The following is a 19908-nucleotide window of genomic DNA, read 5'->3' as shown; positions in this document are numbered from 1 at the left end:
GTCTCTTCCAACTCTATGATTCTATGCAGTTTTATTGAAACATGATTCCCGGTTTTTTTATTTTTTTTAAGTAAATGTCCCTTTGCCCTTTCTCTTGCACTCTCTCTTTTGCCAGGCATATCTGGCCTACGCTTTAGAGGAAGGGAAATCAAAAATCAACGTGTTGGCCCTTTGGATAGTGTGGGACTCCAATTCCCATCAGCCCCAACCACCACGGCCAATGGTCAGGGATGCTGGGAGTCGACTGTCCCCTGATCAGATGTAACCCCCCACCACAAACAGGCTTGGGGGGATCAGACCCTGCAGCACCACGAAGAGACTTTGAAGGCCCACATGCACCTGTGGGTGCCATGTTAGCAGCTCATGTTGTGGGGCGTGAGAGAGATATTCCTCTCATTGGTGTCCGAAAGCCATAGCTCAAGAAAATGTTCCTTGGGAATGCTGTCACTACTTTGCAAAGCGCTCTCTGCTCCTTCAAGGCTCCCACCAGGGTTCACAAATGGCCCAACCAAACTGTCAAATATTGTCAGCTGATCATGTATTGTTTGAGCGTGGTCATAGGTACCTTTTCTCCTTACAATTTCATTAGCGAACCATTTCCTAAGGGCAGCTTGCTCGCTAGCCCTACGGCAGCTGGGGCCAACTGAGATGCAAAGCAGACGCTCCTCCTGCCGGCTAGAGTTACAAGAATCTCCAAACCGGAAGGCAACCCTCACTCATTAGATGGCATCAAGCCAGTCTCACAGACACTCAGCCCAACGCGAGAGCAGGTGGATGTTATGAGACACACCTCACTGGGCAACTTTGGGAGGAAGGCCAGGATATAAACGTAATAAAAATTAAATAATAAGTAATAATAAACCTATGTATTCCACTCTGAGCTCTTATGGGGGAAGGAAAGTACAAAACGTTTAACGTAATAATTCATCCTTTTTTTAAAGGGCATTATTAAAGGTAAAGGGACTCCTGACCATTAGGTCCAGTCATGTCCGACTCTGGGGTTGCGGCGCTCATCTCGCTTTATTGGCCGAGGGAGCCGGCATACAGCTTCCGGGTCATGTGGCCAGCATGACTAAGCCGCTTCTGGCGAACCAGAGCAGCGCACGGAAACGCCGTTTACCTTCCCGCTGGAGCGGTACCTATTTATCTACTTGCACTTTGATGTGCTTTCGAACTGCTAGGTTGGCAGGAGAAGGGACCGAGCAACAGGAGCTCACCCCGTCGCGGGGATTCGAACCGCCAACCTTCTGATCGGCAAGTCCTAGGCTCTGTGGTTTAACCCACAGCACCACCCGCGTCCCTTCTCCTTCCCCTGAGTGCCTCCTAAATCTGTTCTAGGAGTTGCCCCCAACCCTTTGGAGCAGATTTGAGGAGGGCACAGCCCACATTCGGGGGTGGAGGGGGGAGAATTTTGGATGTGCTAGTGCAGTCCTTCTGCTAATGGAGCAGGGACCAAGCAACAGGAGCTCACCCCATCGCAGGGATTCGAACCGCTGACCTTCTGATTGGCAAGTCCTAAGCTCTGTGGTTTAACCCACAGCGCCACCCGCGGCCCTAAGGGCATTACTACTGTTTCGCAAATATAGCTAACTAATGGTATTCCAGGTTGGCATAAGTACCACTGTTTATTATTGCTACACACACACACACACACACACACGGTGTGTGCCTATTCAAATGGTCAACCACTTCACCAACCTACCTTTATTTCTACAGGATCCTTTTGGTGGAAGTTGATGGGTGCCACCCCCGGCACGTAGAAACTGCTCACCCCATGGCACAAGAGCAGTAGCACCACTGGACACGTGAGCTTCTCCTGCAACGAGAAAGGAGATTTTGTCTCCATAGCCAAAGGCATTCAGGGAGATGCAAGCAATTCCCAACACTGGTTGGATGTTTGTTTGCTTTTAAGTCTGAACACAAAACTGAGCCACAAAGCTCGCTCAGTAATTTTGGGCAAATCCGCAAGAACTGCAGAAGTCGCAGACAGAGGGGAAACCAAGAGTGATACCTAATCTATTTGCTGCCACTAAAACCCCGAAAGACTTGTTTCTTTAAAACAAAGAGGGAATTCTAGCTGAGAAACAGAGACCAATCATGAGGCCTCACGCAGAAGGCAACAAATCTAAGCTTGTCAGGTGTAGGCCAGGTCAGGAAGGTGGACCCTGTCTTACTGGAGACAGAAAACTTTCCATTCTCAAGTAAAGAGAAACCCTTAAGAAACGCAGGGTATCGAAGTCCGTGCATGGCTCTCTCATCCACCACTACTCTCTCTGCCTTCTTTACAATAAGAATGCAACTCTTGAGTTTAGGGGGGCAGCAATCCAGTCTACCCACTCAAGACCCATTTCAACATCCTTTATTTATTCAAACTATACATTCATCCATCATTAAAACCACTAAAATTCTCTAGTTTACAAGACGAAAAGCAAGTAGTATTTAAAAGTAGAGTAATTGAAAAAATTGAAAAAAGATCAGTAAAAATTTAGAACAAAACATATTTTCAGCTCATCTGCAAAGCATACTCGAGGACCAAGAATGCACAGTTAATTTAAGAAGCCCAGGGTTTGTTTTAAAATGCCTAGGTAATAAAAAGATGCTGAAAAGACCATGCAGAGGGCACCAGGTGAGCCTCTCTGGGTAGGCTACTCCGTAAGTGGGGTGCCACCACTGAGAAGGCCTCCTCTCTAGGATCCACTTACTGCACTTCCCCTGACAACAGCAAGTCCCATATCTCATGTGTTGGGCAACCAGCTGAGGTTTGGGAGAAATGGCCTTGTGGGCCTGAATAGGCCTTTAGGGTGGAGATTTCCCACTGCTGCCGTAAACCCCCTTCCCCAAGTATTTTCTCTCTCATACACACTTGCAGAATGACTATTACTTATAACTGTGAGCTAAGCAGAGAAGTGGAAGAACTATGTGATTATGTGTCATTGGACTACAGCATTTCACATACACACTTTCCAACATTTTGTTCACCCACTTGCAGGCTCAAATGGTACAGCAGGCTTCCTCAACCTCGGCCCTCCAGATGTTTTTGGCCTACAACTCCCATGATCCCTAGCTAGCAGGACCAGTGGTCAGGGATGATGGGAATTGTAGTCTCAAAACATCTGGAGGGCCGAGATTGAGGAAGCCTGCGATACAGCAACAAATCCATCCCATAGCTCAACATCTCAAACTACAGACTTTAAAGCAAGGGAGATGAAACCAAGGGACACATTCCTCTGTGGGCAATTTTCAAGGGGCTATGAGCCAGGGTGGGCTCTTGCCTTTGTACAATTGGCTGGATTCCAGCCACACAAAAGTTAAAAGCTTCTGGGCGCACAAACATCTCACCTGCAACAGGTAAGAGGCATCATCACAGGTCCAACTGAAGGGTCTCATCCGAAGAAAGGGTTTGTGGCCTACAAGTCCACTAAGGCCTTTGTTTCCAACTCCTGCTTCTAAGTGACACACCACCAACCCATTCTTACAAAAGTCAATTTCTTCACAATTTCAACTCCAGGATGACTAGGAGAGGAGAGGACCCAGATGACTGATCTAGTAACTAATTCCTCTAATACAAAGAAGGCAAAGTTGACATGTATCCGTGAACAACATGACTCTCATCTTCAGACATTGCACTAGAGAACGGTCGCTCAGCTACCCTCACAGATCTGGACACAAGTGAGCCCAGATATTGGCCACCCCATCCAGATGGGACAATGGGGAAAACTGTGGAAACAAGACATAGGATTCACTGCCTGTTATACAATAAGAGAAAATCTCATGACGATGGTGTACAGGTGGTACATGACTCCCACTAAACTAGCTAAGATCTATAAATTAAAATCTAACACTTGCTGGAGGTGCAATATGGTAGAAGGAACGATGTATCATGTATGGTGGGGATGTGAAAAAACTAAAAAATTCTGGAGTAGTATACATGAAGAACTGAAAAAGATGTTCAAAACATCATTTGAAAAAAAAACCCCAGAAGCGTTTCTATTAGGTATCTTATCAATAGATATCCCTAACGACGAGAAAAAAGTGTTTTTATATGCCACAGCTGCAGCCAGAATACTAATAGCTAAAAATTGGAAAGGGGACATAGTCCCATCAAAAGCGGATTGGCAAAATAAGGTATGTGAATTCGTGAAATTGGCCAGAATGACAGCAGCTATTAGATATCAATCAAATCAGAAATTTAGGAAAGAATGGGAATGTGTGGAAGAATATGTGACAAAACATTGCTCTGAAACAAAACCATTGATATGCATTGATTGCATTTCGTAAAGCTAAAATATGGATAGATGTTTTATGGATAAAAATAAAAACAATATTCACAACACAATAGAAGCTGTAATGTGGTGGAGGAAAGTCACAAGGATAAGAAAAAGGAACGAACACACACACACATAGAGTATTGAAAACAGTTATAATTTGAATGTATTGTAAAGAGTGTTAAAAATGTGCAACTGAATGAAACTAAATAAAAAAGTAATTAAAGACATCTTGACACACCAAGCAGTGCACTGTGTGTGTGTGTGTGCGCGCACACACACACACAGTCTTGAAAAGCAGCAGAGGATAGACAGCAACTCCTGGCAGCCACTTCTATAAATCAACTACAACCGTAACTGAGAAGGGCAGCAGCTTAGTGGTAAAGCACTGACCTTGCATGCAGAAGATGCCTGGTTCAATTCTCAGCATCTTCAGGTAGGGCTGGGAATAGTTCCCTGCCTGAAACCCTGGGGAACCACTGCCAGCCAGTGTAGGCCATACTGAGCTAGATGAACCACCAGTCTGACTCCGTTTCCTGTGTTCTTCTTATGTTCCTAACCAATCAGCCTATCTATTACCAGGGTCAGCAACCTTTCTAGGCCACACTTGGGTGGTTGAGCGTGTCAGAATTAAGGAGTTTTTCAGCAAGTGTGAGAAACAGCTGCATTTGAAGCAGAAGTAAGCTCTTGCCTAAGCCACATTCATTCAACAGAATGTGAGGCAAAGTTGCTCACTGATTGTGTCCAACATAAATGCATGGCTCAAAACAAAAACAGGGTTCAAAAATTCTATATATATAAAAAATTGAAGACAAAGGGGAGGCAGGGGAACAGCAGTGGAAGCAAGACAACAGAGGTGAGCCTTAAGTTGGTGCTGTAGAGCAGTCACTTGTTTTACGAATAACAGCCTAAAAGTCTCAACCATATATAGCATTTTTAGGCTATGTGTATTTTTTAAAATAAAATAAACCCGCCCTTCTCCAAAACCAGGACAGTTAAAAACTGTGCAAACATCACAACTCAAGAAGCTAATGTAACTACCGTATTTTTCGCACCATAGGACGCTCCATCCCATAGGACGCACCTAGTTTTTTGGGGGGGAAATAAAGGAAAAAAATTTTCCCTTTATTTCCCCCCCCAAAAGCAGGTCAGGGAAACCGAACCAGGTCGAGGAACAGCGGGATGGTGGCGCTGCGCCTCCCTGCTGTCCCCCGAGCTTGTGGGGCTGGCTGATGTCTGCCTGGCGCGCGGGGCGCTCTGCTTCAGCGGGCCCCACCCGCCAGGCAGCAGGCTGCTATCCGCAGCGTGGGGAGCCCTGCGGGGAACTCCTGCAGGGCTCCCCACGCTGCGGGTGTCTGCCCAGCGTGAGGGGCGCTCTGATTCAGGGCGCCCTGCCCGCCGGGCGGCAGGCTGCTATCCGCAGCGTGGGGAGCCTTGCGGGGAACTCCTGCAGGGCTCCCCACGCTGCAGATGTCTGCCTGGCGCGAGGGGCGCTCTGCTTCAGGGCGCTCCACCCGCCGGGCGGCAGGCTGCTATCCGCAGCGTGGGGAGCCCTGTGGGGAACTCCTGCAAGGCTCCGCATGCTGCGGATGTCTGCCTGGCGCGAGGGGCACTCTGCTTCAGGGCGCCTCTCGCGCCGGGCGGCAGGCTGCTATCCGCAGCGTGGGGAGCCCTGTGGGGAACTCCTGCAGGGCTCCGCATGCTGCGGATGTCTGCCTGGCGCGAGGGGCGCTCTGCTTCAGGGCGCCCCACCCGCCGGGCGGCAGGCTGCTATCCGCAGCGTGGGGAGCCCTGTGGGGAACTCCTGCAAGGCTCCGCATGCTGCGGATGTCTGCCTGGCGCGAGGGGCGCTCTGCTTCAGGGCGCCCCTCGCGCCGGGCGGCAGGCTGCTATCCGCAGCGTGGGGAGCCCTGTGGGGAACTCCTGCAGGGCTCCGCATGCTGCGGATGTCTGCCTGGCGCGAGGGGCGCTCTGCTTCAGGGCGCCCCACCCGCCGGGCGGCAGGCTGCTATCCGCAGCGTGGGGAGCCCTGTGGGGAACTCCTGCAAGGCTCCGCATGCTGCGGATGTCTGCCTGGCGCGAGGGGCGCTCTGCTTCAGGGCGCCCCTCGCGCCGGGCGGCAGGCTGCTATCCGCAGCGTGGGGAGCCCTGCGGGGAACTCCTGCAAGGCTCCCCACGCTGCGGATGTGTTCCCGAAGCGCCGGGCGCTCTGCTTTCAGGGCGCCCGACGCTCCGGGAAGCAGGCTGCTATCCGCAGCCTAGACAGCCCTGCGGGACCTCCCGCAGGGCTGCCTAGGCTGCGGATATGTTCCCGAAGCGCCGGGCGCTCTGCTTTCAGGGCGCCCAACGCTCCGGGAAGCAGGCTACCATCCGCAGCCTAGACACGGCTAGCGGAGCGCTGCGCTAATCCCGAAGTTTGGGGCGTGCGGAGCTCAGCGCGCCCCAAGCTTCTGGGTTCCGGCAAGGTCTCCGCTAGACGGCTAGCGGAGACCTTGCCGGCACCCAGAAGCTTGGGGCGCACTGAGCTCCGCACGCCCCAAGCTTTGGGATTAATGCAGCACTCCGCTAGCCATGGGAGAGCTGGGTCTCCCATGGCTAGCGGATAGCTTCCTGAAGCCTGGAGAGCGAGAGGGGTCGGTGCGCACCGACCCCTCTCGCTCTCCAGGCTTCAGTGAAAGCCTGCATTCGCTCCATAGGACGCACACACATTTTCCCTTGCTTTTTAGGAGGGAAAAAGTGCGTCCTATGGTGCGAAAAATACGGTAGGTAAGAAAATTTGAGGGTGTGGTAGGGAAGGAAGAGACGAGACTCAGGTCTCAAAGTACATAATATAATTTCAGAGTTGGGAGAAGCCTCAAAGAGCATCTAGTCCAACTCCTGGCCCAGTACAAAAAATATTGCATCTACAGCCTCGCCGACTGATGCCCAGCCTCTGTTTACATTTCCAGGAAGAAAGACCCACACCTAGCCAAAGGTTCCACTGCCAAACAGTTTTTACTGTTTCATTTAACCTATATCTGCTTCCTCACAGTTTCCACATATTGTCCTGCTCTCTGAAGCAAAGGCAATCCTAGGCATGTTTACTGAGATGCAAGTTCCAATGGGGCTTTCTAAACTCTTGCAAAAACTGATGCACAGAATCTCCCTTGGCAATTTCTCCTTGTGCTCACCTCCTCATACCAAGTTCACAAAAGCTGGAGACCAGGAAGCATTGTGCGGAGAAGGTGGGCAGATGTAACTTAATGAAACTGGCAGGAGATTCAGGGCAGATAAGAGAGTGCCCTTTCACACTATGCATAGTTAATTTATAGCATCTGCTGTCACAAGGCGAGGAGATGGTCACAAGATCCTGGCTGGACTGGACTGGCTGCCAATTGTTTTCCAGACCCAACTAAAAGTGTTGGTTTTGACCTATAAAGCCTTAAATGGCTCAGGACAGCAATACCTCATGGACCGCCTCTCACAATATGAACCAACTTGGACCCTGAGCTCGTCTTCTGAGGCACTTCTCTGTGTGCCTCTTTCACAAGTGGTCTGGAAGGTGGCATCACAAGAATAGGTCTTTTTTGCAGTGGCTCTCTCTGGTGCCATCATTACATATCTTTAGAGGCCAGGTAAAAACGTTTCTCTGTCACCAGGCCTTTGGCTGATTAACCATTCTATGGCCTTTTAAATGTGTCTGTGAGCGTGGGGTTGCCACTTTTGTTTGCTTTTGCTTCATTATGTATTTTGTGTTCTCATTTTTTATTTTTATGTTGTGAATCGCCTGATGATCTTCAGACGAAGCGCGGTATAGAAATTCAGTAAATAATAAAAATAATAGTGAATAATTTGGACGGCTTCAAAAGTGAATTAGGCATGTTCATGGAAATGGGTAGACGGATCAACCAATCAGGAAACTCCATGTTCCAAGCAAATATATCACTGAGCTGCTGTCTTTCCCAAAGTATATGGCCAGCCTATGCGGTGAAAAGGGTGCTGGAGCAGATGGACTTCTGGCCTTGCATTAATAGGAATAAGGCCTCCCAGCCTCCCTCCCACAGAGATAATCCTCTGTAGAAAGGGGATGAGATAAGAACTCTCTATACCTTCTCACATCATCGCTGAGTATCATTCTCCTTGCAGAAACAACATGTTCTGCAAATTAAGAGTACAGAAGACAAGCATCAGCACTAGAAAAACTGTGACACAAAACTGTTTGCCTTTAGACAAACCTTGAGATCATCCTTGAGATCATCAAGTGACCACAAGGTGCCCTGCCCAACAAAATTCCGCTGCCGTGACTGAGCCCGTTAAGCTGCTCCAGCCTGTGTGATTCTTATCAAGTTTATGGCAGAGCTTTGGTGTGCAGTGCACCGAAACTCACTGCTTCTGGTTGTTAGCATACAGAAAAGGAAGTGATGCTACTCTCTGCCTCCAGGCGTGTTGCAAGAAAGCTCTGAATGCAAACACAAGGTTGACAAAGGACACAAACTTTGTCTCGGGCTGTGCAAGGAGTCCCTGCAACATGGGATCCAGAACACAATCTCGATTCAGAGCAAATTCACTAGTAATTTTCCTCGAGACAGGAACACAATCTCAGGTTAGTCACCCAACCCCAACAACTTCCTGAACGCTGGACCACAGCTGTCTAAACACAGCAGGAGTCCTTGAAAATGGCAAACTCTTTAGAGTCAATACAGCAGGGGTCAGCAAACTTTTTCAGCAAGGGGCCGGTCCACTGTCCCTCAGACCTTGTGGGGGGCCAGACTATATTTTGAAAAAAATAATAATGAATGAATTCCTATACCCCACAACTCAAGGATAAATTTAAATAAAAGGGCACATTCTACTTATGTAAAAACACACTCATTCCCAGACCGTCCGCGGGCCGGATTTAGAAGGCGATTGGGCCGGATCCGGCCCCCGGGGCCTTAGTTTGCCTTCCCATGGACAACAGCATCATTCGTGGCCCAATCTGGCTGTGTAAAACAAGAGCTCTACGGGGAAAGTGAGATTTGAGACTGGAATCCAGTTGCACACAGAACACAGTGAACCAGCAAGGCATATTACAAAATACAGATAGCAAGGATGGGAAAAATAATGTCCCATCAGTAGATGACATCTGGTTCCGGTTGCAGTTTCCACCTTTTCGGCTATTTTGAGTCTGTTAGTGCCACCAGCACTGATTGATATACCGCTTTTCAGGCAGACCTCACAAAACAGGTGATAAAGCATTGCTACCCATCGTTTTTGAAACAGTTGCAACAGAATATCATTTCGAATTACGACGCCTTTTTTGTGCATTGCTTGGATGAATTCATTGCCATTGGCTTCATTTCTACGCTACCGTGTTTGACATTACAGAGATCGCAATGCCGTGCTGGTTTTTCAATTCACCAAGACCATCTAACGCAATTCAATCAAGTCGCAGGATCGCGATGCGGGAGCAACAAAAAGCGGACGCGCCGTTGCTGCCTGTGGCAGAACCGCGGGGCCAAGAGGGACCCCGAAGGTCATCCAGCCCACCCCCTGCAAGGAAGGGACGCAAAGACCGAGGCGAGCCCTCAGGGCTTGCTGCTCGCCGGGTGTCCCAAAGCCAGAGCAACACCAGCCGGGGTCGGGCTCCCTCCCGGCCTCGCGTCTCCCGGGGACGCCTCTGTACGCGGCAGAGAGGGACGCCTTCGCCGGCTACTTCGGGGGTTGGGTGAGGGGCTTCTCTGGGGTGCGGGTGTCACCTCAGGAGGGTCCCGTCAGGCGCGCGAACAAGGCCCCTCATCTCCACCCCCCACGCCCCCTCCCCACCGCCCCCCCTCCCAAAGGGACCGGGGAGGGGTCTGGGCCCGCGAAGCGAAGCGACCCCCGCCCCGGAAAGGGGTCCTCGGAGCCCCCGGCGGCCGCGAGACAGCGCGAGGGGAAGGAGGCTCCCCGGCCTCCCCACTCACCAGCACCCCAGACGCCGCCATCTTGGATCCACGTGTCGGCGGCGACGTCAGCGGAAGCGGCTCGCGGTTGGCCGAGGCGGCTCGTCGCCATGGAGACGGAAGCAGGCCGTCGCCGCTGAGGGGAAAGGCCCGTCGCCTTCTGCCCGGCGGAGTCGCTCTCTCCCGCTCGCCCCGCTGGAAAAGGCGGGAAGCCTCCGCGAAAGGAACGTCAGCTCGCGAGAACAGTTTAGCCGTGGGGGGTTTTTTTTGTTGCTGAGAGGGGAGGAAATAAGCGCGCCTCCTTTCCGCGTCTCCATTTTGGGTATTGGCAGAACGGCTACTTACCCTCTCCTCGCCATCTTTACTAGGGGCAATGGAGGTGGATAAGTGAGGCAGCCATCTTTTTCGTGGGTAAGATGCGGCGGTTTGACCGGAACGTCATCTTTAGTGCTGGCAAACGCGCTCTTGTCAGAGCGTGGAGCGTCATTGGCTGCTGAAGGTGTTTTACCCCGCCGTGACCTTACGCGTCGAAGCATAGTCGCCGCCATCTTTGGGAAGGGCGGCAGGTGTGTTCGCTGCAAAGGGCAGGTGTCTTTGGGGCGCCGTTTCTCCCGAAGGATGCTCGGCTCAGTTGAAAGAACATTAGTTCCTTGAGCTTCAAGCCACGTTCCCTGGGCACTTCAGACGCCATGTGCAATTATTATTATTTGTTAGGAGTGACAGCAGTTCACTAGGAAAGCATCAGAGAACTCCAAACATCATTATTATTTTATTTATTGAATTTAGGTACCGCCCTATACCTGGAGGTCTCAGGGCAGTTCACAGAACAATATCAAAATATAAAACCACAAAATATATAATCAAAATTAAAACAACCCAATAACCACCCCCCAAAATCCCCATATTTTAAAAGGGCATAGTAATAATAATAATAATAATTTATTATTTATACCCCGCCCATCTGGCTGGGCCTCCCCAGCCACTCTGGGCGGCTTCCATAAAAATATCACACGTTAAAAACTTCCCTGAACAGGGCTGCCTTAAGATGTCTTCTGAATGTCAGGTAGGGTAGATACATAGCTGCTGACCTGCTCTTTAAGGGGGAGGACAACCCAATCTAGTACTTGTTTGACACCCTTTGCTGTCTTTTACTGTTATGCTGGACATTGCTCATAGTTGTGGTGTGGAATCTATAGTATTTTAAGGCCTGAAAACCTTTAGAAAAAGTAAGAGGGTGTCCTTTTCCCAGTAGTGATGTATGGAAGTGAGAGCTGGACCATAAAAAGGCTGGTCGCCGAAGAATTGATGCTTTTGAATTCTGGTGCTGGAGGAGACTCTTGAGAGTCCCATGGACTGCAAGAAGATCAAACCTCTCCATTCTGAAGGAAATCAGCCCTGAGTGCTCCCTGGAAGGACAGATCGTGAAGCTGAGGCTCCAAGACATTGGCCACCTCATGAGAAGAGAAGACTCCCTGGAAAAGACCCTGATGTTGGGAAAGATGGAGGGCACAAGGAGAAGGGGACGACAGAGGACGAGGTGGTTGGACAGTGTTCTCAAAGCTACCAGCATGAGTTTGACCAAACTGCGGGAGGCAGTGGAAGACAGGAGTGCCTGGCGTGCTCTGGTCCAGGGGGTCACGAAGAGTTGGACACGACTAAACGACTAAACAACAACAACAAGAGGGTGTCCTATTGATGTTTAGGATTGTCAGGACTGCAGTTCCTTAAAGAGAATTGTAGGCACATTTACAAGGGGGTGTATCCCACATTGAACTCAGTGAGTTGCTTCTGATCATATGGACATAGGATCCAACTTTAATTAGATCCTGCCAATATAGTTTTAAACTGGCTTCCAAATGCACCGCTCCAAAATTATCACAGCCCGTGTCCAAATCACACATACACATACAAGTGTTTGACTTCTTAACATTTTTATCATTACAAAACATGCAAAAAAGTTTACATCCAAACATTTCAAAATACAGACGAAATATCCCGAAACAAATCCTAGTTTATTTATTACGGAGCATCCTAGTTTTGCAGAGCTGTTAAGCTCAGGCAGAAAATGAGGACAAGGCAGAGGCCGGCTGTAAGGGTGCTTCTGTTTATCTGCAGAAAGTGTTTCCTCAACTTTCACTGGCATTAAAAATGCAAACATCCCAAGTTGTGGAGGTTCTGGATTTCACCTGCTCTGGGTCCAGCCTGTGGACAGCTCACCAGATGACATCACAAAGATACTAACAAAATGGGCAGACACAAAGGATGTGTGAAAAGTGCAAAGTTCTCCTCTTCCTCCCTTCTACACTAGATAAAATATCTGTATATTTACAGCTCATGTGTGAGGTTAAATTTTTAATTTAACTTTTAAAGAAAGACATTAACAAAATTGCAGAGCAGATGGGGGAAGGGAAGAGGAAACTGATATAGCCCTTTTGCTGAAATAACCCTTTGACAGCTCCCCACCCCCTTTTAAATCCCAACTGTGAAAATGTATAATTTGGCATGAAATCTACCTACCTTGAATCTGAAATGAGAGAACCTAGAAATGTGGATACTTAACTGGCTAATTTTTATTCCGAATTACTTTAATATGCTGTTTTATCTGATACAGGGTCAGCGGCAGGGGTCAGCATTGTTGGTCAACTTTCATTATCCACACTCTTTTTCTTTGGGGGGGGCACTGTCAATCCCCAGAGCTTCCTGGCGCTGCCACTCCTCCGAGTGTGCAAGATCATGTAGATGGGACAGCAGCCTTGACTGGTTTTCCATTTCCCCTCCTGTCCAGAGAGAGAATAGTATGCAGGTGAAGGAATTCCACTCTCCCTCCATTTGTATTGGGTCTGGGAGGGGCAAGGGAATGGGCAGTGGGGACAGCCCTAAGGAGGAGGTGGGTCGTCTTGGGGAGGAGATCTACTGAGGTCATCTTTTCCAAATATACATTGAGCTGGCACTGATCCATTATTGCTCTTTATGCTACTTCTCTGCCATATTTTTTTTAAAAAAATCTCATTCTTTCAATCTTATGTTTTAGGATTCTGCAATTTTGCAGTTCTATTTTCTATGTTGTTTTATTGTTACCTAGTTTGGGAATTTTCTATAAAAATACATGCACCCCAAACTTGACATGCAGTTGTGAAAACAGTGCAGTCTTGCTCTTGTGAACAGATGTGGTCTTAGTGCCCTTTCTCTTGCACAAAGATCAAAGGGTGCCTAAGCCACAAGAGTCTTGCAAACTCCTGATTCAGCACAAGAAAGACCACACAAATGTCCAGTCCACCGGTAATGGTTGTAGGAAGTCACCTTATACCAGGGCAGACTGTTTCTCTACCCAGCTGCATATTGTTTACTCTGACTGGCAGCAGAGTTGCCCGATATTTGACTGTAGTCAGGTATTCCATGAATCTACGGGTAGCTTTTCAGTGCCCTTTTAATGCCATCATGGCTTTATTCAAGTTGAAAGATAGGACAGAGTACTCTCAGCAACTCCTTCCTACCTTCAGGAATCTAGATTCACAAACACACACAACTAATTAAAAAACAAACCTGCTTCTCATTATACGTGCATTTTGTCTGTAACAGTCAGACCTTCCCTGGCACTCCAAGTAAAAACCAGGAATAACAGTTTGTTCCCTTGAATATTGTTGGCATACACTGATATTTCTATAATATTATAACCTATAAATAATACATTGATCAGAATAGTTTAGGATTTAATCTCATTGCTACTAGGGCTCCTGCGATCAATATAAGCCAATTAGGCTCACCATCTGTGGTTTATTTCAGGGAACAGTTTTCTATCCAGAATTAAAATTTCATATTGCTAAATAAGCAACCATCCCTTGCATTAAGAAAGAGGTGGCAAGCTTAGTTAGAATGCCTGTAAGTAGTGGTACTGTATATTTATAATATTACTTGCCTGATCAATTAGTCAGATTCTCTTGCATTCCACCCCTGTCAAATGACAATCTCTCTCTCTCTCTCTCTCTCTCTCTCTCTCTCTCTCTCTCACACACACACACACACACTCACTCACACCAGACACTTCTAGAGCAACAGCCAGTGGTTTTCTAGCAGGCAACAAAACCTTGAGACAAAAAGTGCATGGCATGCTTCAGCAGAAATGGCATCTACTGAATGGAGTTTTTTAAAAGGCATTTTAGCTATGAGCACAACAATTGCTTATGTTGGATCGTCTTGAGGGTCCATCGAGTACAGTCCCGTCTCCCAACAGCAGTCAATAAAATGTTCCTTGTAAGCTCCCAAGATGGAGGCAGCTACTTTTGCCTAAGCCACAGGGGGATCTTGACATCAAACACTGGCTCTCTCTCAAGCATCGTACTGCAGTGACTGTCCCACTCTGCTGTCTGGTCCTCCATCTCCTTTAAGGCTGTTGCTGGTACTGGCTTTCGGTGGCAGTGAAGAAGTCCTCCAGGATGCTCTGATTGTACTCGAATGTCGGGCGGTCCTCAGGCTTGCGTTTCCAGCACTGCATCATCACTTCATAGAGCTCCTCTGGGCAGCCCTCCGTGCGTGGCATCCGATAGCCGCGCTCCAGGGCACGGATCACTTCCTGGTGCGACATCCCTGAATTCAAACGGAAGGGAAAGAAACCATAGCTCAGTGGTTGTGTACCTGCATTGCACGCAGAGGGTCCTAGGTTCCATCCCCAGCACCTCCAGGTTGGGCTGAGAGAGATCCCACCCCTGAAATATTGGAGAGAAGCTGCCAGTCATTGTAGGCAATGCTAAGCTAGATAGACCAATGCTCTGACAACATTCCTAGGTTCCTATGGGCTTGTAGAAGCTAAGGGTGGCATCCAAAGTAGAGCTATGTGACTCATTCCATCAGCACAAGGATTTCTCCTTGTGCACTTGAACCTTTCTCCTCTCCTTCCCCTGTAGGTAAAGGTAAAGGGACCCCTGACCATTAGGTCCAGTCGTGGCCGACTCTGGGGTTGTGGCGCTCATCTCGCTTTACTGGCCGAGGGAGCCGGCGTACAGCTTCCGGGTCATGTGGCCAGCATGACTGAGCCGCTTCTGGCGAACCAGAGCAGCGCATGGAAACGCCGTTTACCTTCCCGCTGGAGCGGTACCTATTTATCTACTTGCACTTTGACGTGCTTTCGAACTGCTAGGTTGGCAGGAGCAGGGACCGAGCAACGGGAGCTCACCCCGTCGCGGGGATTCGAACTGCCGACCTTCTGATCGGCAACTCCTAGGCTCTGTGGTTTAACCCGCAGCGCCACCCATGTCCCTTCTCCTTCCCATGAGTGCCTCCTAAATCTGTTCTAGGAGTTGCCCCCAACCCTTTGGAGCAGATTTGAGGAGGGCACAGCCCACATTTGGGGGTGGAGGGGGGAGAATTTTGGATGTGCTAGTGCAGTCCTTCTGCTAATGGAAACAAATGCATTGGATATCGCCCACTTAAAAATGGAGTAAAATTGGACCCATCTGCTCACCAAATAACATCCCTTCTGAAAGCAGAAAAGTTGGAACACTGCATGCAAATATGAACATACAAAGCTGCCAAAGAGAGATTTTTGAGAGCACATGGTTGTATTTGGTAAACAATCTCCCATATTTAATCAGGCAGTTTAAAATAGGCGCATCCAAGAGGTTAAATCGTTTTCTTACCTAAGCAGTTTATTTCCCAGCTAATTCCTCTTGGAAGGATGACCAGGATGCTATTCTTATTAAACTAAGATCTCTTGGTGGAACTATTTGGACGTTTGTTTCTACCAAGGGTGGATAACTAGCTGCCCCTTAAAGTTCTCGTGGGGTTCTCTGCGACCATCACCACCCCCTGCTCCTCCTTTCCACCAAGAATCCCTACTCTTCACAGCCACGAGCCAAAAAAATCTGGAGACTTGGAACATCAAAACCACACCATATACAGTGATACCTCGAGTTACAAACACCTCAGGTTACAAATGCTTCAGGTTACAAACTCCGCTAACCTGGAAGAGTTACCTCGAGTTGAGAACTTTGCCCCAAGATGAGAACGGAAATTGTGTGCCGGTGGCGTAGCGGCAGCTGGAGGCCCCATCAGCGAAAGAATGCCTCTGGTTAAGAACAGTTTCAGGTTAAGAACGGACCTCTGGAACGAATTAATTTCGTAACTAGAGGTACCACTGTATCTAAAGAACATTGATAGCACTTTAACAGTCACAGCTTCCCCCCAAGAATCTTGAGAACTGCAGCTTACCCCTCAAACTCACTCTTAACAAAGTACAGTTCCAAGGAAAAGCCATGTGCCTTAAATGTTTGGTGTGGGTGTCTGCAAAGAGACTTTTCTTATTACGCACCTGGGTATGGGGTCCGCCCATAGGTAATGATCTCCATCAGGAGGATCCCGAAAGACCAGATGTCAGACTTTATTGTGAAGGAGCCGTAGTTGATGGCTTCGGGCGCAGTCCACTTGATGGGAAACTTGGCACCTGCCCAGGATGGTCAAAACAAAGAAGGGGAGGCTCAGAAAGATGGCATGGTATGCGCAGCAAGAAGTGGCTTATCAGCAGATAACAGGTTTGCTTTCCAGACTGCATTGTGGACACAGGCTGGGCCTGCACTACTAGTCTTTTACTGCAAGGAAATCTGGCTCCTAAAGGTTCGTGAAGCTGCATCCTAAAGTGGATGAAGCGATTCTCCTCCGGATGCAGTGTTTAGGGAAAAAGCAAGTGATAAGCTATGCGTGTTCTGTAGAACATCAGCTGACTACACTTCTAAGTGAGTACTGATCCTTGGCTACTTGATGTACCTGTTAGGACCATTTATTCGCTGATGAAGAGTGACTATCGAAACAGGTCATCATCCAGAAAAACTGTTCTACGTCTGGAACGGTTACAGGACTGACTGTTGAAAGGCTTTGTTTGCCTCTTTGATACTGATTGACTACATTTTCTAATTTTGTTCATGCAACATTGATTGATTTCTATTATTTGTGACTCCATTACATATTTTCTGTTTAAGAATTGCTACGTTGGGAGCATCCATTACCGCACCGTTACAGGACTGTGACTGTTGAAAGGCTTTGTTTGCCTCTTTGATACTGATTGACTACATTTTCTAATTTTGTTCATGCAGCATTGATTGACTTCTATTATTTGTGACTCTTACTACATTTTTTCTGTTTAAAAATTGTGAAATAATACATGTTACAAATATTTTGTTAGAACATTATTAGCCGTGTGTTGCCTGTGATTGTTCGGAGTACCCCGGAGAACCGCCTTGCGAAATTCGGAGAAGTATGAATTCTGTTGCTTCAGAAAGTGCAAATTGGGTAGGTCTGCCTTTCAGTGCAAACTGGATTGAAATTTCTCTGCCCTCCATCCTTATTAAGTGTCTAAACCCTAATGCATACTGTACACAGAAAGATTGACAGGACAAAAGCAGGAGGGGCTGGCTTGTGCAATCAAGAATATAAAAAGCCTCTCTTTGCACCTTCCCGGGCTGTGTATTCGTTGTCGTCAATCACCCGAGCCAAGCCAAAATCGGCAATCTTGCACACCAGCATGGCTGAGACCAAGATGTTGGCAGCTCTCAAGTCCCGGTGGATGTAGTTTCGCTTCTCAATGAAAGCCATGCCTTCTGCAATCTGCAGTAAAGAGAGAGAGGTCTATTGTAAGGGGAGCAATAGTGCAGCACCTGGGGAGGTTGGGACAACATAAATGACTGGTGTGCTGAGAGTACCACTGGGGTTCACCAGACACACCCTCAGAACTGGGTTCACATCCCTTCTCAGCACCAGTAAATCTTTGCAGCAGCCTCTGGCAAGTGTGTTCTGTGAAATGAAATCTAGGGTGACCTGCAAAGTCTGCCGCTTTCCTTAAACAAGTTTTCTTGCAGGTGCACGGAATTCCCCCCTTTGGGAGGAGGAATTTGCTTCCAGACGATGTTAATGGTGCCACGGCTAAAAATTGGCCGCTGTTTCTTTAATGCTTAAGAAAGCTGTGTCAGCATGAGTCAGTGGCCTGCACTGGGTTGGATATATAGAGTGAGAAATGTTAGTTTGGTGTTTGGTTGGGTTGGTTGGTTAGTGAAAGCTGGTAGTGTTGATGTGTGTACAGTTGGTCAGTCGTTTTGCAGAAAGACTTTTAAGAATAAAAGCAGAAAGTACTCTCCAATACTTTGGCCACCTCATGAGAAGAGAAGACTCCCTGGAAAAGACCCTGATGTTGGGAAAGATGGAGGGCACAAGGAGAAGGGGATGACAGAGGATGAGATGGTGGGACAGTGTTTTCGAAGCTACCAGCATGAGTTTGACTAAACTGCGGGAGGCAGTGGAAGACAGGAGTGCCTGGCGTGCTCTGGTCCAGGGGGTCACGAAGAGGCGGACACGACTAAACGACAACAAAACTCTGCAAAGATACTTTTCTCGTGGACTCTTTTATGCCAACAAGGGTTCGAGGACCAGGCTGAGGCGACAAAGGGAGGTCAGAACCTTTTTCTTCTTACAAACACTGACAAATGGAACAAGTCACATGCCCCCTGCCCAAATGCAAACCAATGCAACAGAATCGCAAATCAAGACATTGGCTAACCCTTCTAGTATGCAACAGTTGTATATACATTGCTATATTAAATTGCTTTGGGATACCTCGCGGGAAGCCGGTTAATAAATGAAATAAATAATAATTTACAGAAGGGCAAGTGAAGGAGAGAGATTTGTGATGCTGTTGAGCATTGCGGCAGACAGGATTCCTTTGCACTTAATATGTTTCATCTGAGGCGCACAAGGAGGGGCACATGGTTCTCCCCACGGCGCCATTTTACCTTTACAACAACCCCGTAAGGTGAGGTTGAGAAATCATGGGCTGGTTGATAAATGACACCTTCTCTTCCCACAGTGCAGTCATGAGTACTTCTAAAGCTTCAGTCAACTGCAGCTTGCTGTACCGTCCAAACCCCAAAGAACTATGTTCATTCTCAATTATGGTGAGAGTCAAATAAGGCAACTCCAAACCCAGGAACAGCATTATAAACCCAGTTGAAAGTATAACTACTTGTACCTGAAGATGCCAGTAGTACACTTGAAAAGGACTTAGAGATCTTAGCAGACCACAAGCTTAGCAAGAGTCAACAGTGTGATGCAGCAGCAAAAAACACGAAAGCTATTTTACAATAGTATAGTGTCCAGGTCATGGGAAGTAATAGTACCACTGTATTTTAGCTTGGTCAGATCACACCTGGAATACTGTGTCCAATTCTGGGCAGCACAATTTAAGAAGGATGTTGACAAGCCGAACGAGTGCAGAGGGCAGCAACCATGATCAAGGGTTTGGAAACCAAGCCTTATAAGGAACAGTTGAGGGAGTTGGGTATGCTTAGTCTGGAAAAGAGGAGACTAAGAGCCGATATGAGAACCATCTTCAAATATCTTAAGGGTTCTCACATGGAAGAAGGAGCAATCTTGTTTTCTCCTGCTCCGGAGGGTAGGACTCGAACCCATGGCTTCAAGTTACAAGAAAGGAGATTCCGACTCAACATCAGGAAGAACTTTCTGGCCTTAAGAGCTGATCGACAGTAGAACAGTCTCCCTTGGAAGGTTGTGGACTTTCCTTGCTTGGAGGTTTTTAAGCAGAGGTTGGGGGGCCATCTTTCATGGATGCTTTAGCCGAGATTCCTGCATTGCAGGGGGTGGGACTAGATGACGCTCAGGGTCCCAACTCTACAATTCTATGATTGTACGCCCTGAGAGCAGCTTGTCGAAAACCATGTAATGTCATGGGTGAGGCGAGATTT

General features: G+C 48.1%; 2 protein-coding genes across 5 annotated transcripts in view; both read right to left on the bottom strand.

Moving 5' to 3' along the window:
- The window catches only part of TM9SF4 (transmembrane 9 superfamily member 4), a 40230-nt gene extending 29740 nt beyond the window's left edge, over nt 1-10490 (bottom strand). The window contains exons 1-2 of the mRNA XM_083618675.1: nt 10190-10490; nt 1703-1816 (exon numbers count right to left, since the gene is read on the bottom strand). Coding sequence (XP_083474801.1) covers nt 1703-1816; nt 10190-10210 — 135 coding nt within the window. The 5' untranslated portion in view covers nt 10211-10490. The remainder of the gene's footprint in view (nt 1-1702; nt 1817-10189) is intronic.
- Nucleotides 10491-12082: 1592 nt separating this feature from the next.
- Nucleotides 12083-19908, bottom strand: part of HCK (HCK proto-oncogene, Src family tyrosine kinase) — a 36733-nt gene continuing 28907 nt past the window's right edge. For 3 of the 4 annotated variants that reach the window (XM_083618750.1, XM_083618748.1, XM_083618749.1), the window contains 3 exons: nt 17608-17761; nt 16473-16604; nt 12083-14752 (listed from right to left, as the gene is read on the bottom strand). In XM_083618750.1, the coding sequence (XP_083474876.1) occupies nt 14550-14752; nt 16473-16604; nt 17608-17761 (489 nt within the window). In that variant the 3' untranslated portion in view covers nt 12083-14549. Of the gene's footprint in view, nt 15064-15115; nt 16070-16324; nt 16605-17607; nt 17762-19908 lie in introns of all 4 variants that reach the window. The other variant, XR_014549179.1, reaches the window with a different exon arrangement.

Source organism: Podarcis filfolensis (genome assembly GCF_964270895.1).
Source record: "Podarcis filfolensis genome assembly, chromosome: 6".
Lineage (NCBI taxonomy): Eukaryota > Metazoa > Chordata > Lepidosauria > Squamata > Lacertidae > Podarcis > Podarcis filfolensis.
This window is presented reverse-complemented; position numbering and strand designations above follow the sequence as displayed.